General features: G+C 44.8%; 2 protein-coding genes across 15 annotated transcripts in view; both read left to right on the top strand.

Moving 5' to 3' along the window:
* Nucleotides 1-6,313, top strand: part of SFMBT1 (Scm like with four mbt domains 1) — a 135,082-nt gene extending 128,769 nt beyond the window's left edge. For 12 of the 13 annotated variants that reach the window (XM_045051367.1, XM_045051387.1, XM_045051376.1 and 9 more), the window contains one exon: nucleotides 444-1,114. In XM_045051367.1, coding sequence (XP_044907302.1) covers nucleotides 444-584 — 141 coding nt within the window. In that variant the 3' untranslated portion in view covers nucleotides 585-1,114. Of the gene's footprint in view, nucleotides 1-443; nucleotides 1,115-6,194 lie in introns of those variants that run through there. The other variant, XR_006593361.1, reaches the window with a different exon arrangement.
* Nucleotides 6,314-8,241: 1,928 nt separating this feature from the next.
* The window catches only part of STIMATE (STIM activating enhancer), a 53,256-nt gene continuing 46,494 nt past the window's right edge, over nucleotides 8,242-15,003 (top strand). Inside the window, exons 1-2 of one of the 2 annotated variants that reach the window (XM_045051388.1) lie at nucleotides 8,242-8,555; nucleotides 9,462-9,548. In XM_045051388.1, coding sequence (XP_044907323.1) covers nucleotides 8,396-8,555; nucleotides 9,462-9,548 — 247 coding nt within the window. In that variant the 5' untranslated portion in view covers nucleotides 8,242-8,395. The remainder of the gene's footprint in view (nucleotides 8,556-9,461; nucleotides 9,549-15,003) is intronic. The other variant, XM_006928858.5, reaches the window with a different exon arrangement.

Raw genomic sequence — 15,003 nt, 5'->3', positions numbered from 1 at the left:
GGATAATTGGGGAGATTCCAAACTGAACATGTTTGAAGAGCTCATCAGCCTTTTATGAATGTTACAGAGTAGGAAAATGTTGAAATTTATAATTAATATTTTCTTTCAGTTTTAGAAAGAGTTCTCTAAAGAGATGTTTCTTTGGCACATCTAGTTGCCAGTTACAAAACTAGTTTGTTTATTGAATTTCTGCAGAGCAAAAAGTGTAGAATGGTTTCTTATCCTTGGTAAAAGTTTGTCATTAATTCTGAAGACTCATTAGTATGGAGGACTGTGAGGGGCACTTAGGAGAAACTGTGTTGATACTTGTTTAAAGGGGAAAAATTATAAAGGAAAGCACAGGGACTCTGATTTTGACACAAGCCAAAGTGAACAGGGGCTGACTTCATGGAGCTGCCATCCATGTGCACATCATAGATAATTTGTATTTTATGCCTTAACAGGAAATTGATGGGCAGGCCCTATTGCTCCTTACCCTTCCCACTGTTCAAGAATGCATGGACTTAAAATTGGGCCCTGCCATCAAACTCTGCCATCACATAGAGAGGATCAAGTTTGCTTTCTATGAGCAGTTTGCCAACTGAGAAGGACAACCAAAGTGAGCTGTGTCTTTGAAGCACAAATGCAGCGAATCCTTCTCCCCACTCTACAAGTGGCGCTGACACGGTCCTGGGGCTCCGGGCCCTGCAGACGTCGGCTTGCTCTCTTTGCACTTTCAGGGAAGGAGGACCCACACTGAGGAAGCAAACACTGCACAGAAGTGGCTCTCCTGCCAGTGGAAATGTGGGCATCTGTTGGTCAGCAGATTGCAGTTTTAAAAAAAATAAAGGTTGTGAAGAAAAGACTCCTGTAAGAAGAATAAGCATTTCCAGTGGTGTGGCCTGAAAACAAAGAATAATGTAGGCTGCTGGAAAGCATCCTTATGGTTGTTTTCTTTTTGTTCTGTTCCTTCCCATTGTAGAGTGAACTTTGTTCTCTGCTTTCCCTTTCTTGGAAAGAGAGGACATAGCTTTAAGTCAGCACTGATTTGGGACTGTGCCTAAGGCACATCAGTGCTTCATTGTCATTGTGTTTTTAAGCTTTTTTAAATTAAAACAGTTCATTTTGGGGATGATTACGTGGCTCTAGGGTTTTGAATGTACAGTCACACTTTGATCCATTTTAAAAGCTATTCTTAGGAGTTCCTTTGTTTACTACCTCTGTTGATGATTGAGCTTACAGCCATGTATAAGGTTTTTTGTATGATGCCATTTTTAAGCAACATGAACACTAAATCTATGACAGAACCTGGAGGGGGAAAAAAAACACTGCTTAAAAATCACATGCGAGCACTTACACAGTTCCTGACCTGATGTGAGAACCCTACTGTCATTGTTCCCTGTCTGGAGCCAGCGTGGGCTCCCGGTTTTAGGTGGTCTCTCAGAGATTGTGGGCATTTCCATTTAGTTGCTCTCTTCCTGTCAGTTCTCAGAGGGACTTCAGTGGCTTTTATTTTATGTTTACTTTTCTCTACAGCTGTCTGTTTCCTTTCTAGAGTCCTCACTTTGGGTAAAAATCAGTAGGTGTTCCTTGGACCTACAGTAAGCCCATCTCCCTTTCTTTCTTGGGGTCTCCAGCAGATAGAGTAGAAGTACAAGAGAAAAAATGTTTCAGGGGGTGATGCAGAGCACGGAGTTTCTGTAAAACCGTGTCCTCATATCCTCAGTGGCTGCACAAAGATTGAGAGGTGGTTAAGGATTCTGGAAACCTCTTTGCCTAGTCACATTTACATGTCTTTTTGGTTAAACCTTTAAATGGCATGTAATCTACAAGCTGAAGGTTCCCACTCAGCAGTTCAACAACTTGGTTTTCTTTTCGGTGTTTCTCTTGGCCCGGCTCAAGTTGACATGAAACTACAGGCGAATTTTCACTTAAGACAGCACTGCTAGCTACTATTAAGTAATGGCATTTGCTGTACCATTCCAGCTGAGACAAATGAGGAAACACACACACGTAGATTGCTTCCGTTAAGTGGTTTGCATTGCTGCATGTTTTGTTTTTTAATTATCCTAGTCACCCACAAATTTATAACCTAATCACTCATCTTTAGGATGTAAAAATGTTTTAAAACTACAAAACTGAGTAAATTCTCAACAGCTATACAAATATAAGGTAATACTATTACAAATTTAAACGGACTGTGATACTTCCCTTTTCTTCCTCTCCCCCATCCACACCAGTTTATAGACATTGGCAGACATTCTGTGGTCTGCACCCCTATCTTCATTGGATCATTTATGAACCACCTTAACTCAAGCCTCCAACCAAATCATATATTAAAGCATCCACTCTTTGCTTAGGTTAGCACCACGTAGACCTGGAAAGAAGCTTCATTTAAATAAAAATTAATTTGTTGGAACTTACTCAGAGATCCAAGTTTAAAAAATGTAATTAATTCTGTGCCCATGGAAGAGAAACTTTTATATATATATATATATATATATATATATATATATACATACACAGACACAGACACACACACACACACACACACATACACACACACACTAATTGTTATATATATATATAACAATTATAGTATATATATGTATATACTATATATATGTATGTATATATATATATAGTATATGTATATACTATATATATGTATGTATGTATATATATATATATATATATATATATATGTATATATATATACTATATATATGTATGTATATATATATACATATATATATATACACACACTAATTGTTCCCAAGCATCATATATAGATGCTTGGGAACAATTAGTATAAAGTAGATAGAATTGGGGGAGGGAGGTGTACCTTACACAATTAAATTTCTGGAGAGCTCAGCAGTTAAGGCACTAAGGCAAAGGGGGTTCCTTAAAGAAGATCAATGGAAAAAAAATCGACTTAATTAACAATGTTGTTTTATTTAGGGAAATGAGATTTACTTCCTATGAGAGGGAATTTACCAGATTCAACAATGAATATGTTATATTGTCTCTCTTTGCTTTCTCCAGAAACCATAGATGGAAGGGGGGCAAAGCCCCTGGAAAGGTGAAACTCACGGCCCTGAGTAGTCTTGGCTCTGGATGTAGTCCGGGCTCAGCCGGCTTGTCTGTCTATACCATGATTATTCAGGCTCAGCTTTGTCTTAGAGAGAAGCTGACTCGAAGTTGGGTTTCCCTTAATGTTTCTTGTGTTCCTCATAGTGAGATATAGTTTCTCAGGCAACCTCATTAAAGAGAATTATATACCCCTGCCCCACTCCCAGATATCAAATGAGAGAGGATAATTGTTTGGGAATTTGGTCCAGGGCTTTTTTTTTTTCTAATGTATAAAACTTAGACTCCATTTCCCTTATAAAGCTGCTGGGGCTTGGCTGGACAACATTGACAGTTTGATTCCTGTGATTCTGAAACACAGATTTTAAACCTGATAATAACTCACCATGTTGGGATAAGATGTTTGTATATTGCACATAGGTACATGGTACATGAACTTTGTTTTTTAAAGGTATCAACCTCTTAAATTTATGAGAGGCACATTGTGAGGGGCTGCATTTGTCTGAATTTCACCTTCAGCTGGCCCCACAGCTGCCTGAGGTCAGAAAGTTTTCCATGATCCACTTTTTGATCCTGAATTAACAAGCTTGGAAACAGGTGAATGGACTTATATCAGCCCCCTGGAACTTGAAGTTGACTGACCACTATTAGCCCATGTTAGTGTGTTAGGGAAATCTTTCATTGCACGTGAAGATTTGCTGTAACATTTTGACTATATTTTGTGGGCTTCTGGGAACTGTGCTATTTTCCTTTGTAAACTGCCCTCATCCTTCTCATTTGAAGGAGAGTTGAGGTGTCTAATGCAGGGGATGCATTTAATGGGGCTTTACTTATCTGCCTTTCTTTAGCAATGTAGGTGGCTCTCAGCATCTATGTTGTAGATACATGAGGTCAGGGAAGGATACCTAGCAACCTCTGGAAGAGATGGGCTTCTTGGTAAATGTTTATTGAATTACGATAGAGGCAGATGTGGAAAACCAATTCAGAACTTGGCCTTTATATGCCTCTTCTCCTGGAAGTAAAATTATTCTCACTGTGAGAGAGAGGGCCTTGGACCAAAGCTTCCTGAGGACTTGAATATATTTTACTCACTCTTGTATTAATCCTGTCACTAATGTGGCATCTGAATACAGATTACAAGCTTTAGGAGGCCTTAGGTAGAGTAGGACTCAGAACCATTCCCCTGTCTCAAGCCAAAAAGTAGTTCTAGGGGACACACAGAACATCAGGGAATTGTTAACAGTAGGCAAGAATTATCTAGATGGGAACATGGGGAAAACTCACAGACACTTATATTTACTTGGCACCTATCACCAAAGACTTGTTTAAGACACCATTCACTAGTTTGATTGATACCCACAGCAGCTCTGAGAGAGATGTTAGGAGCTTAGTCTCAACAGTGGAAACATGTACTTGGTTTGAACACTGGTCCTGTATTCTAGGGGTGTGTGTGTATGTGTGTAAGCATAAGTTCAAGTGTTCTGTGCTATCGTTTGGCCTTATGAAAATAAGGGAGAAGAAGAGATTACTAACAAGTGAAGTATAAATCTTAGTGGGAACCAGGGACCCACTTTTAAAATTTGAATGTCTTGGTCCTGGGTCCACTGTAAGTAACCATGTTTTATGGTCATGGTGCTGTCTCAGAAACTGTAGAACAAAGCCTCCTGCGAAACCAAAAAAAAAAAAAAAAAAGCCCCTTTCATGCAGTTATAATTCTTTCATGACTTTATTCACTTTACAATGTTCTGTTAGTGAATTTTATGATTCTCACCCCTTGTGTGAGAATGTACATACTTTGGAAATTTGAATCTATCCAAGTAAGCCACCTGTGAACTTGGAGTTTTTGCAGAAGAGTTCTAAACTCAAAGCCCAGTGCATGTGGATCTGGTTCCAAGCTTTCCCACTTGGGGTTTCCTCTGTACTTTTTCCAGACCACATAAGTAGCCTTATTTCTGAGGGCAGCCTTCGGGGTAAAGGTATAGAAAAGGTGGTGAGCACTAAATGCACTGGAGGTTTTCTTGCTTCTGGTGTTTCAGAACTCTTGGATTTTTCACAAGAACCAGCAAAACTAGGAGAGGGGGGAATGGAGAAATAGGCCTAAAACTCCCTCCCTACTTACGTCTTTTCTGACTTAACACACTGTTTGGGTCTGGTCTGTCCTGGTGCTATGGCCTATCACAAAGGACGGTTTTAAAAGGAAAATCTACAGCCTTGCCAGACAAGTCCTCAACACCAGCAGTCAAGTGTGGACCCTGAGCCATGGGAGGCAAGGGTCTCTGACTATTTTGGGGGACAAAGGATGATATTGACCAGTGAAATGATGCCACCATTGCTGATGGTGCCTGTTCTCACAGTGTGTGGAAGCTCAGTCCTGAGGTTTCTACGTGGTTTAGTCAACCTAACTGCGTGCTTAGCTTGGCCAAATGGAGGTGGGCAAATAGTGCTTGAAGAAGGACGAGGACAGGCTTTAGGGGTAAAATCAAGTCACAAAGCAGATGACTAAAGGGCCCCTACAGAGTTGAGACAGAATTAAAACTGGACAGTTCCTTATCTCCTTTTGCAAGAAGGCTCTAAGGAAGTGTAGTTCGAATGTTTCTTTTGAGATTTTAAAATGCTCATTTCTTTTCCTCTTCCCTTCTTCCTTTCTTTTTTTGGTTGAATATTCTCTAAAGACAATCAGAGGCCTGCCAGGGTGGGACTTCTGGCTGGTTCCAGCCCTCTCCTTAGGCCTCTTTCTAATACTAACTTGTTGGAACTGATGCACTTTGTTTATTGTATGCTACCCTTTTTTTTTTTTTTTAAGCTGCTTGTTTGGAACAAAACAAAATGCATATTGCATTGTATCCTTCCTGCTTGCTGTTTTTCTCTTAATTTTAAAAGTTATGAGTTGAGGATAAAGTATAATTAAGGAGAAATATGCACAAGAATACCTATTAAAATAATTCCCATCAAGTTTGATGGGTATAACTTCAAGGGATTAAAAAATAACTATTTTGGATTAATATTTTGCGTGGGTTTTTTTTGTAATTAAGAGTGTATATAAACTTGTGGCATATTATGGCAGTTTTAAGTGGTTGTAAGAACATTAATACAGGTCTTAAGCTATGTTTAACTTCATTTGACAGCAAAGAAGACATCTTGGCCAGAGTAAATCCTTCAAAACTCTTTCCAGTGGGGCCTCAGAATCATCTCTGGAAGGAGGAGAAAGTTCCTTTCTACTTTAATAAACTGAGCCTTTCCAGAATTCTCCCCCCTTCTCCTGCTGTCTGACCTTTACCCTCTGGACTTAGGGACTTTTTAATTGCAGGTCAGGAAAGGTAGGAAGAGCAGAATTTCCCCACAGCGACCTTGCTCCTGGCGTTGGGGAATCTGCCCCTGATCTCGGAAGAATGCTTCTTGTTTGTCTACATTTGTCTTGGTACAGCAGCAACGGGCCTTAAGGATCCCTCCACACCTGGAAGGACAGAGCAGTGCTTTGTCAAAAACGTCATTCTCCAGCTCTTACGTGCAACTTCCCTTAGGCTGCCTGTATCTTCAAGCAACTAACAGTCTCCTTATACTCAGCCCACAATCTCTTCTGCTTTAAGTACACATCCTCTTGTTTGATTCCCTCTGAACATGGACTGTAACTGTTGAGCATCCCCGTAAGAGACCTTCTTAGATTTAAAGGCAGTAATGCAATTTTCCCTTACCTATTTATTTTCTTAACCTGATTTTCTGTATTTTCCCATGGTCAATACTTGTGGAGAGTTTTAAATTTTATAAATTAAAATTCAGTTTAATTTAAAAAAAGTGTTGCCATGTTCTGTGTGCCAGGCGCTATGTTGGATATAAGGGTGAATAATGTAAACCAGTTCCCGCCCTCCAGGAACTCACACTCAGCTGTGTGAGTAAAACCATCTGATTAGCAGTATGAAAAGCTCTAGTGGAGCAGTATACACAAGGTAGTATGGAAGCCCACCGGAGAGGGAGGTCAGGCAGGCCTTAAGCACGAGGAGTAGTTCATTCAGCAGAAAAGGGAACAGTAGTACACACAGCTGAAATGCCGTTTAAGACCCAGAGCTATGAAGTGCATTGTAAGAGAAGGGCTCTAAAGAGCCAACAGCATTTCTGTTCTCTGGATAATCAGGTTAGTATTCCTGTTAGCCACGAAAGCTTTTGTGTGGCATTTAGCCCTTTTATATAATTGGAATTCATTGGTGACTATCTTTTAAGGGTAAGTTTCCCTAGGTGGAGTATCTATTGTTCCACAAATACAGCCCAGTGTCTATTGGAATAATATGTGTACATGGTCATTAAGCAAATGCAGCAGGAAGGCTGGGGACTTGAAGGAATCAACAAGAGGTGTCTGGAGAAAAGGCAGAGGTGTTGGGAGGATAGATGGGACAATAGAGACTAGAGGCCCTAATACAGGTAGAGAGCTCCTTCCAAGGAGTCAAGGGGTTAAGGTGGGAGTAAACGTGCATGCGAGGAGGGAAGCATTAGAGACTCTGAGAGTTACCAACAACTTGGCTTTATGAAGCACGTTCAAAATGGACATGATGGGGATATGTTGACCTATTTTCAGTATAAACCTTGTATATTTCTAAACGACCACATCTGGATTGAAATAACCATTTACATTATGCTCAGGGAAGAAAAAAAGTCGACTCAGGCGGATTGATCAATCTAAGATAAGCTCTTGGCCACAATATTCGTACTAACAAGGAAAATAGAAGAACTTCGAACGTCTGTACTGGAAGGAATATTACTGTGTGCAGAGTCTTGGATTGTTTGCCTCACTGCTCCTTCAGAATAATCTAGGCCGCTTGCTGAAAATGCAGATTATTCTGCTCGGTCTCAGAGCTACTGAATCGGAAACTGAGGGTGGAATCCAGGAGTGTTTTTAGTAAATTCTGCAAGCTACTATGGCTTAATCTTGGAAAGGAAAAGAATTCAGTCGCAGACGATCCCTGCTCCTGCCTTGCCGACCTGGAGCTCAGGGTCCGGGGACTCGCTCCCTCCAGTCCGTGCTGCCCGGCTCACCTGGTCCGCTCTACCTGTGGCCCGGACGCACGACCCCGCCCCCACGCCTGGCCGGAGCCCCGCCCGTGGTGGGAGAGAGCCGGAGCGGCCGAGGCCCGCCCCCACGCCCGGCCGAGCCAATCGGGCGCTGCGATCTCAGACGTCGGGTTACGCGCGGCGGCGAGTGGGCCGCGGGGCGGAGGTACCGGCTCCTGTCTCGGACTCCCGGCCCGGGGCTCGGCGGTGCGGCCCCCGCACGCAGCGAGGCCGGCCGGGCTGGCGGGCTGGCCGCGGCACCCCGCGCCCCTCCGCCAGGCCCGCCATGCAGGGCCCCGCCGGGAACGCGAGCCGCGGGCTGCCGGGCGGGCCACCGTCCACCGTCGCGTCCGGTGCGGGCCGCTGCGAGAGCGGCGCACTCATGCACAGTTTCGGCATCTTCCTGCAGGGGCTGCTCGGCGTCGTGGCCTTCAGCACGTTGATGCGTGAGTCCCGGACCCCCACCCTCCTGAGGCCCTGTACGACCACTGCAGGCCCTGCCCAGCCTCGGGGACCCTCCCGCCTCCAGAGTTAAGGCCTGGGGTGCTTTCTGCCCGAGAGCCCGGGCTGGGCATTCCCAAACTAGAGGAGGCTCTGGCCCCGACCCAGGGTCCTGAGTCTCTCGCCTTATCGCTGCAGCCTCTAGCCAGGGTTCACCCCACCTCCTTTCCTCCAGCTTGCTCATGCCTGTCTTCCGAGATACCTGCCTAAAACTAAAACTAGCTCCCTGCCCCCCCCCCCCCCACCACCATTCCCGCTACCTTGTTACCGTGACTTAAGGCTTTCCAGCCTGGGGCCGTGAACCCCCAGTTGGAACAGTCCTTTGTGCCCCCTTTTAGAGTCTCTTCCTAGCCTCCCCTTCTCACTTTTAACCTGCATCTCTAAATCCCTAGTCTGCTGCTGGGCTTTTTCCTGCTCTTTCACATCCCAAAGCTTTGCTTTTAAATCCTGTTACTTTGCAATGTCTGGATTGTAAGGCCATGCATTGCGTCCTCAGTACTACTCCCTCCTGCCCCCTCGCCCTCACCTTTCCCCCCAGCTTTTTTTTTTTCTGTTTTGGTTGGAGCAGGACCCACCCGGACTGCCTTCTTCCCCACGTCTCCTCTTTCCCCTCCTTCCTGAATAGGTTCGCCTGTTCCGTCCCTGTCCCAAGCTTTCCTAATTAAGTTGCTTCTCAGGCCTCCCCTGGTGGTTCCCTTTCCCAGCGCAGTTCTGTTACTTGTATTTCAACTTTTCTTCCTTTGCATGAGACTTGGGACAACCAAGTGGCTTGCTGAATGGAGGAGGAGGTTCAGAGGGTCTGGGGAGGTCTCAGAATCCCTGTGCTAAGTCCCTGTTGGTTCTTCCTTGAGGGTTTGCTGATGGAGGAGAAAACCCCAGATGGCCCTTCTGGAGAACTAGAAGTTCCACCCTGTTGTCATGTGTGCTGTGTGTCATGGGTTTGTATTGTTTTCTTGGAGCACATCCTTACCTTTATTACAGTAACAGGAGGCTTTGGTTGGCTGTAGGCCTAGGAGTGCCCCTGTGATTGCATTTTGGGGAAGGAAGGGTTATAACTATCTGTACAGAGGCATTAATTCCAAAATGACTGGTTCTCAAAACTTCCCCACTGTGCTCACATGGGCAGAGTGGGAAGTTTCTGCAGAGAGTATGCTCCTTAGCGTTAGGGAGGGGTCCTGCTGCTGTGTGCATCTTATAGCGTGGAGTTGCTAGATTTAGAGTTTTGCTTGTTATAACTAATACAGGGCTTATTTGAGTGAATTATCCCAGGCTCCAGGTGACCCCAAAGAGGCTTTTCTTGGATGCCATTTTCTTCTGATTGTCTGGCCTTGATAAATCTTACAACAAGTGTCCGACTGTATACGTTTGCCACTTTTTCTTTCCTTTTTAGTCTCTACTTGTCTTGCTATTTTCCCTGTTGAACAAATACCAACTTGTTCCCCCAGGAATAATTTGTGATGACTTAGCCCAAATCAGCTGCTGACTTGGGTGCATGAACTGTATGTGTGTGTTTTCAAGACATTGTGCGCGGGTCTCCACTCCCCTCCTACTTCTGTCTCCTCCAGCTGGCCCTCCTTTCTCTCTGAAGGAACTACAGGCTTACTTTGCATTGTGTTCCCTGACCTAAGATTTCCTAGCCTACCTCTGGCTGTTTCCGTGGATTTGATTAATGCCGATGGCCCAACTTATTCCTGAGGGCTTGATACTTGTGGTTGAGAGAATGAAATGTGATTATGACGGGCAGAGTTGCCCACTGCTGAGAAGTGTGCCAGGTTGCCTGTGTTCAGAGTGACGGCACTGGCCCTGAAGCCTTCAGGGACACACTTGCTTTGCCTAATCTTTGGTGCGAGCACGTGTGCAAACCCCACTGCGGTTGGCGCTTTCTGTATGCAAAGACCGGACAACAGCGTGGCCTTTTGCTCAGCGTAAGGCTAGACGTGGAGGGAGCGTGTGGAAATGGGCACTGGGTCCTGGGACTGTGATGAGGAAGAGGGTCAGGGAGAAGAGGTAGAAGGGCGAGGACTGTGTCTGCCCTTGCTCATCTCCTAGACTTGTTGGTCTGTCCAGAGAACTGTGGGGCTTTTCCCTCTGGGAAAAGGGAGGGGGTCTCTCAGGGAAGTCTGTGAGCGGTTTGGCTTTGGGGGGCTCTGTCTTCCCAGACACGGCGTCGGTTCCCCAGTCCAGCAGAGCTGCTGGCTAGAGTGCCAGGCTCCCATGACAGGAGCGTGCACCTTGCAGCCCTTGCGGGAGGTCTTGGTGTGTGAAAATGAGGCCACTCCATCCTTCATCATCAATTCTACCGTTTATTTTGTTGAGCATATTTTAAATTCTTTTTTTTTTTTTAAGTTTATTTGAGAGAGTGTACGAGCGAGCTCACGAGTAGGGGATGGGCAGAGAGAGAAAGAGAGAGAATCCCAAGCAGGCTCCTGTCAGCGTGGAGCCCAATATTGGGCTCGAACCCACAAACCATGAGAACATGACCTGAGCCAAAACCAAGAGTCTGATGCTTAACCGACTGAGCCACCCAGGCGCCCCATTGTCAAGCGTATTTTAAATAGCAATCATCTCTCCTGAGCAGTTTAACAGTCCCTACCCTCTTTGGGGTCACAGTCTTTCCCTCCTGAGAGCTTTTGTCCCCCTGTGCCATGGGCTTACTTCCTCTCCTCTCTGACAGTTCCCCAGCTCTGCGGGCAGGTACTGTCCCATTTTCCTGTCAGACCAGCTCTGTGCCATCAGCTGCACCCCCTTCTCTGCCAGGCAGGCCAAGGGACTTTTCATCACTTCACATCCCTGATTTCAGTGGATCCTTAGACCACTGTCTTTGTTTCTTTTTCTACCCAGAATATCACTTTTGGTCTCCATTTACAGGTTGTTGTTTTTTACCTGGAGGGTTTTGTCCTGGAAGATGTCTTCTGATATATATATACAATCAAAATCCTCTCCTGAGATGTTAATATATATATTAATGATAATGTTATTATATATAACAATGTATAATATATATAACATATTATAGCATAATAATATAATATGTTATAATATACAATATAGATTAATTTATTATAATTGTTGCTACATAATATTATTAGATTAATAATTAATAACATTATTATAGTATATATTAATGTCTCAGGGGAGGATTTTGATCCCCACAAGGATCTCCCATCACAGTGCTTACCTCTGTTGTGGGGGTTTTTAGACGGTCTCAGCCCAGGTGGATGAGAGTTTGAGTGCCAAGTGATGCCTGGAGTCTTTCTTCGAGCTACATAAACACACTGACTATTATGGGCCAGCATCCACAGACATGTTTCAGTGTCAGCGACACCTTGCTAAGTAGTGAGCTTTCCAGAGGCTCCACCTAAGCTACCCTTTGTATGTGAGGAAAGCTGAACACACTCAGAGGCAAGCTTATTAAGGGACTTCCCGCTCTGGTTCTCTGGGATATCACTGAGAAGCCTTGGTGTCTGAGTAGAAAAAAATGCTTTACATGAGGGACTTGTTGGGGGGCGGGAGAGGGGAAAATGGGTGATGGGCATTGAGGAGGGCACTTGCTGGGATGAGCACTGGGTGTTACATGTAAGCGATGAATCACGGGAATCTACCCCCGAAACCAAGAGCACGCTGTACACACTGTATGTTAGCCAACTTGACAATAAATTATATTTAAAAAAAAAAAAATAAGTCAAAAAATAAATAAATGAGGGACTTGTCATGACCTGCCTGCTGAGCAGTTCCTCATGTTTTGATGGCTTTATCTCCAGTCTGTGGTTCAATGAAGTCACTCAGCCCAGAGTCCCAGCAGAGCAGAGCTGAGCAGTCTCAGAAACTCAGCACACTGTTCCACTGCAGGGCAGTGGCCCAGCTGCCAGCCAGAGGTCAGCGTTGACCAGTGTGTGTGTTGGCATTTGGGAGTGTTTACTCCCAGGACGTGTGATGCAAAGCAAATGCAAGCCTCTTTCGCCGTGCACAGTTGAAGTTCTGGGCCAAAGTTTAGACAGAGTTGGTTTTTAACACAACAAGCATTTTGAAAGCTTGGATAAATCTACCTGTGCCTATTTGCATGTTACAGATGTGGGGACTAGCCAGCTGGGTGAGGGTGGCCGTGTTTTACAAAAATACTGCTGGCATTGAGAAATGATAGTGTTCCTGAGACCCAAAGTAACATCACAAACCAGTCTGCCCAGCCTTGAAATCTTAATCTTATACAAGAGTCCCTGGTGTTTTCTCACATGGTGAACAGCCTCCTTATGTGTTCTGTACACACAGACCTGCTGGGACCACCCCTTCCTGGAATCACCTCTGCCTACCCTATTCCAGTTTTTATCATACAAAACGTCAAACATGCAGCAAAGATGAAAAATAACACAGTGATAATACACTATCTGCCCTCTGCCTAGTTCAGAAATTGTTCATGTTTTGCCACATCTGTTTTCTCTCTTTGTACTTTTTTTTTCTTTTTTTTTTTTGGCCAAGCCATTTGAAGCTGAGTTGCAGCCAGGATCATACTTTACCCCGAAAAATTTCAGTTGAGTCTCCTGAGAATAAGGACAGTCTTCTACATAATCACAGTTTCACGATCATGCGTAAGAAAATGGATAACTCCACAATATCATCTAACATCCAGTCCATGTTCACACTACCCCACACATCACAAATCTCCCATAGCTGGAGTTTTTAAAACCTGTGAGCCAGTCAAGGTCCACACATAGCATTTGGTTGTGTTTTGAAGTCACTTTTACAGTAGAAAAATCTCCCCCTAAACACGGACGCGCGCACACACACACACACACACACACACACACACACTCACACACTGTTTTTGTTGTTATTTGTTTTTAATGGCCTTGCCTTTTTAATGTTTATTTATTTTTGAAGGAGAGACAGAGCACAAGTGGGGGAGGGGCAGAGAGAGAGGGGGAGACACAATCCAGAGCAGGCTCCAGGCTCCGAGCTGTCAGCACAGAGCCCGATGCGGGGCTTGAACTCGTAAACCACGAGATCATGACCTGAGCCGAAGTCGGATGCTTAACCGACTGAGCCACCCAGGCGCCCCTTTAATGATCTGTTTAAAATCCTTTGCAGTTAGTATAATATTTGCATGAAGATGAAGTCCCTTTGAAGGAATTTTATTTTTTTTTTAATTTTTTTTTCAACGTTTTTTATTTATTTTTGGGACAGAGAGAGACAGAGCATGAATGGGGGAGGGGCAGAGAGAGAGGGAGACACAGAATCGGAAACAGGCTCCAGGCTCCGAGCCATCAGCCCAGAGCCCGACGCAGGGCTCGAACTCACGGACCACGAGATCGTGACCTGGCTGAAGTCGGACGCTTAACCGACTGCGCCACCTAGGCGCCCCTGAAGGAATTTTAGAGGTGGTTAAAAATAGTGGGATCCCTGGCTCTGGAACCAGTCTGACCTGGCTTCCACGTCTGCTTCTGCCACACTGTGCCCTTGAGCAACCTATGTATATTTCCCAAAGGTTCTGTTTGCTCCCCAGTAAGAGGGGAATAATAATTTTTCTGGGACTGTGGGGATTAGAAAGAATGTAAGGAAGCTGGATCAGTATCAGGCACTTGTAAGGGGCACGGAGCGAAGTCATCCTCATTGTTAGTACAGTATTTGCACTCATGAGTCCCATTGAAGAACGTTTCACAGGTGCTTGAGTAACTTGTGTTCTAAACTAGGTTAAACATTTCCCTTGCTGTCTTGTTTGCACAACATCTTTACCTTCAGCCCTCTTTTCATAGACTGCACAATGGTAGAAAACTTGATTAGCATGTACCCGAAGCAGGTGGCTATAGTACAGGTAATGCTCTCCTTTCTTCACCTAACCCTACCCTGTGTTTTCACCTGCAGAGTCTCATGTGGGCCTGGAGAGGGCAGTGGGTAGAATGGGGCAGCCTGGTTACAGGTGATTAACCTGTATCCGAGTTCCTGGCCTTACACGCCCCAGGGCCTGTGATGGCAGGTGGGGGGCGCCGGCAGCTAGAGCCGGTGTCTTCCTTGTGGCTTGCTCTGCACTGAGTCTCCACTGTGCTGGCTCTTGTGCCCAGCACTTCATGGACCTCCCAGGCCCCTGGAAGGAATGGGGACAGCAAGCAAGGTCCTGGTTAGTAGCTATAGAGCTGAAATGTAAACCAGATCCATCAGACTCCAAACCCCCTTAGCCTCTTCCTCTACTCCAGCCTGCCTTCTTGCCTCTCTTTCCACACAGGCGCGCCCTCTGATTACCCTATACCCTGGCTACTTTGCCTCATTTTTTCCTGTTTAGACAACTCTGATTTTCTTTCTTTATGATTCTTTTTTTGTGTCCAAAGTGTTATCTGGAACTTCAGGCTGTTTTATGGCTATTGATAGCATGAAAATATACGTTTGAAATTTCTTAACCAATCA

Source organism: Felis catus, chromosome A2, assembly GCF_018350175.1.
Source record: "Felis catus isolate Fca126 chromosome A2, F.catus_Fca126_mat1.0, whole genome shotgun sequence".
In the NCBI taxonomy this organism is placed as follows: domain Eukaryota; kingdom Metazoa; phylum Chordata; class Mammalia; order Carnivora; family Felidae; genus Felis; species Felis catus.
The sequence above is the reverse complement of the archived record's forward strand: the minus strand, read 5'-3'. Positions and strand labels throughout refer to the sequence as shown.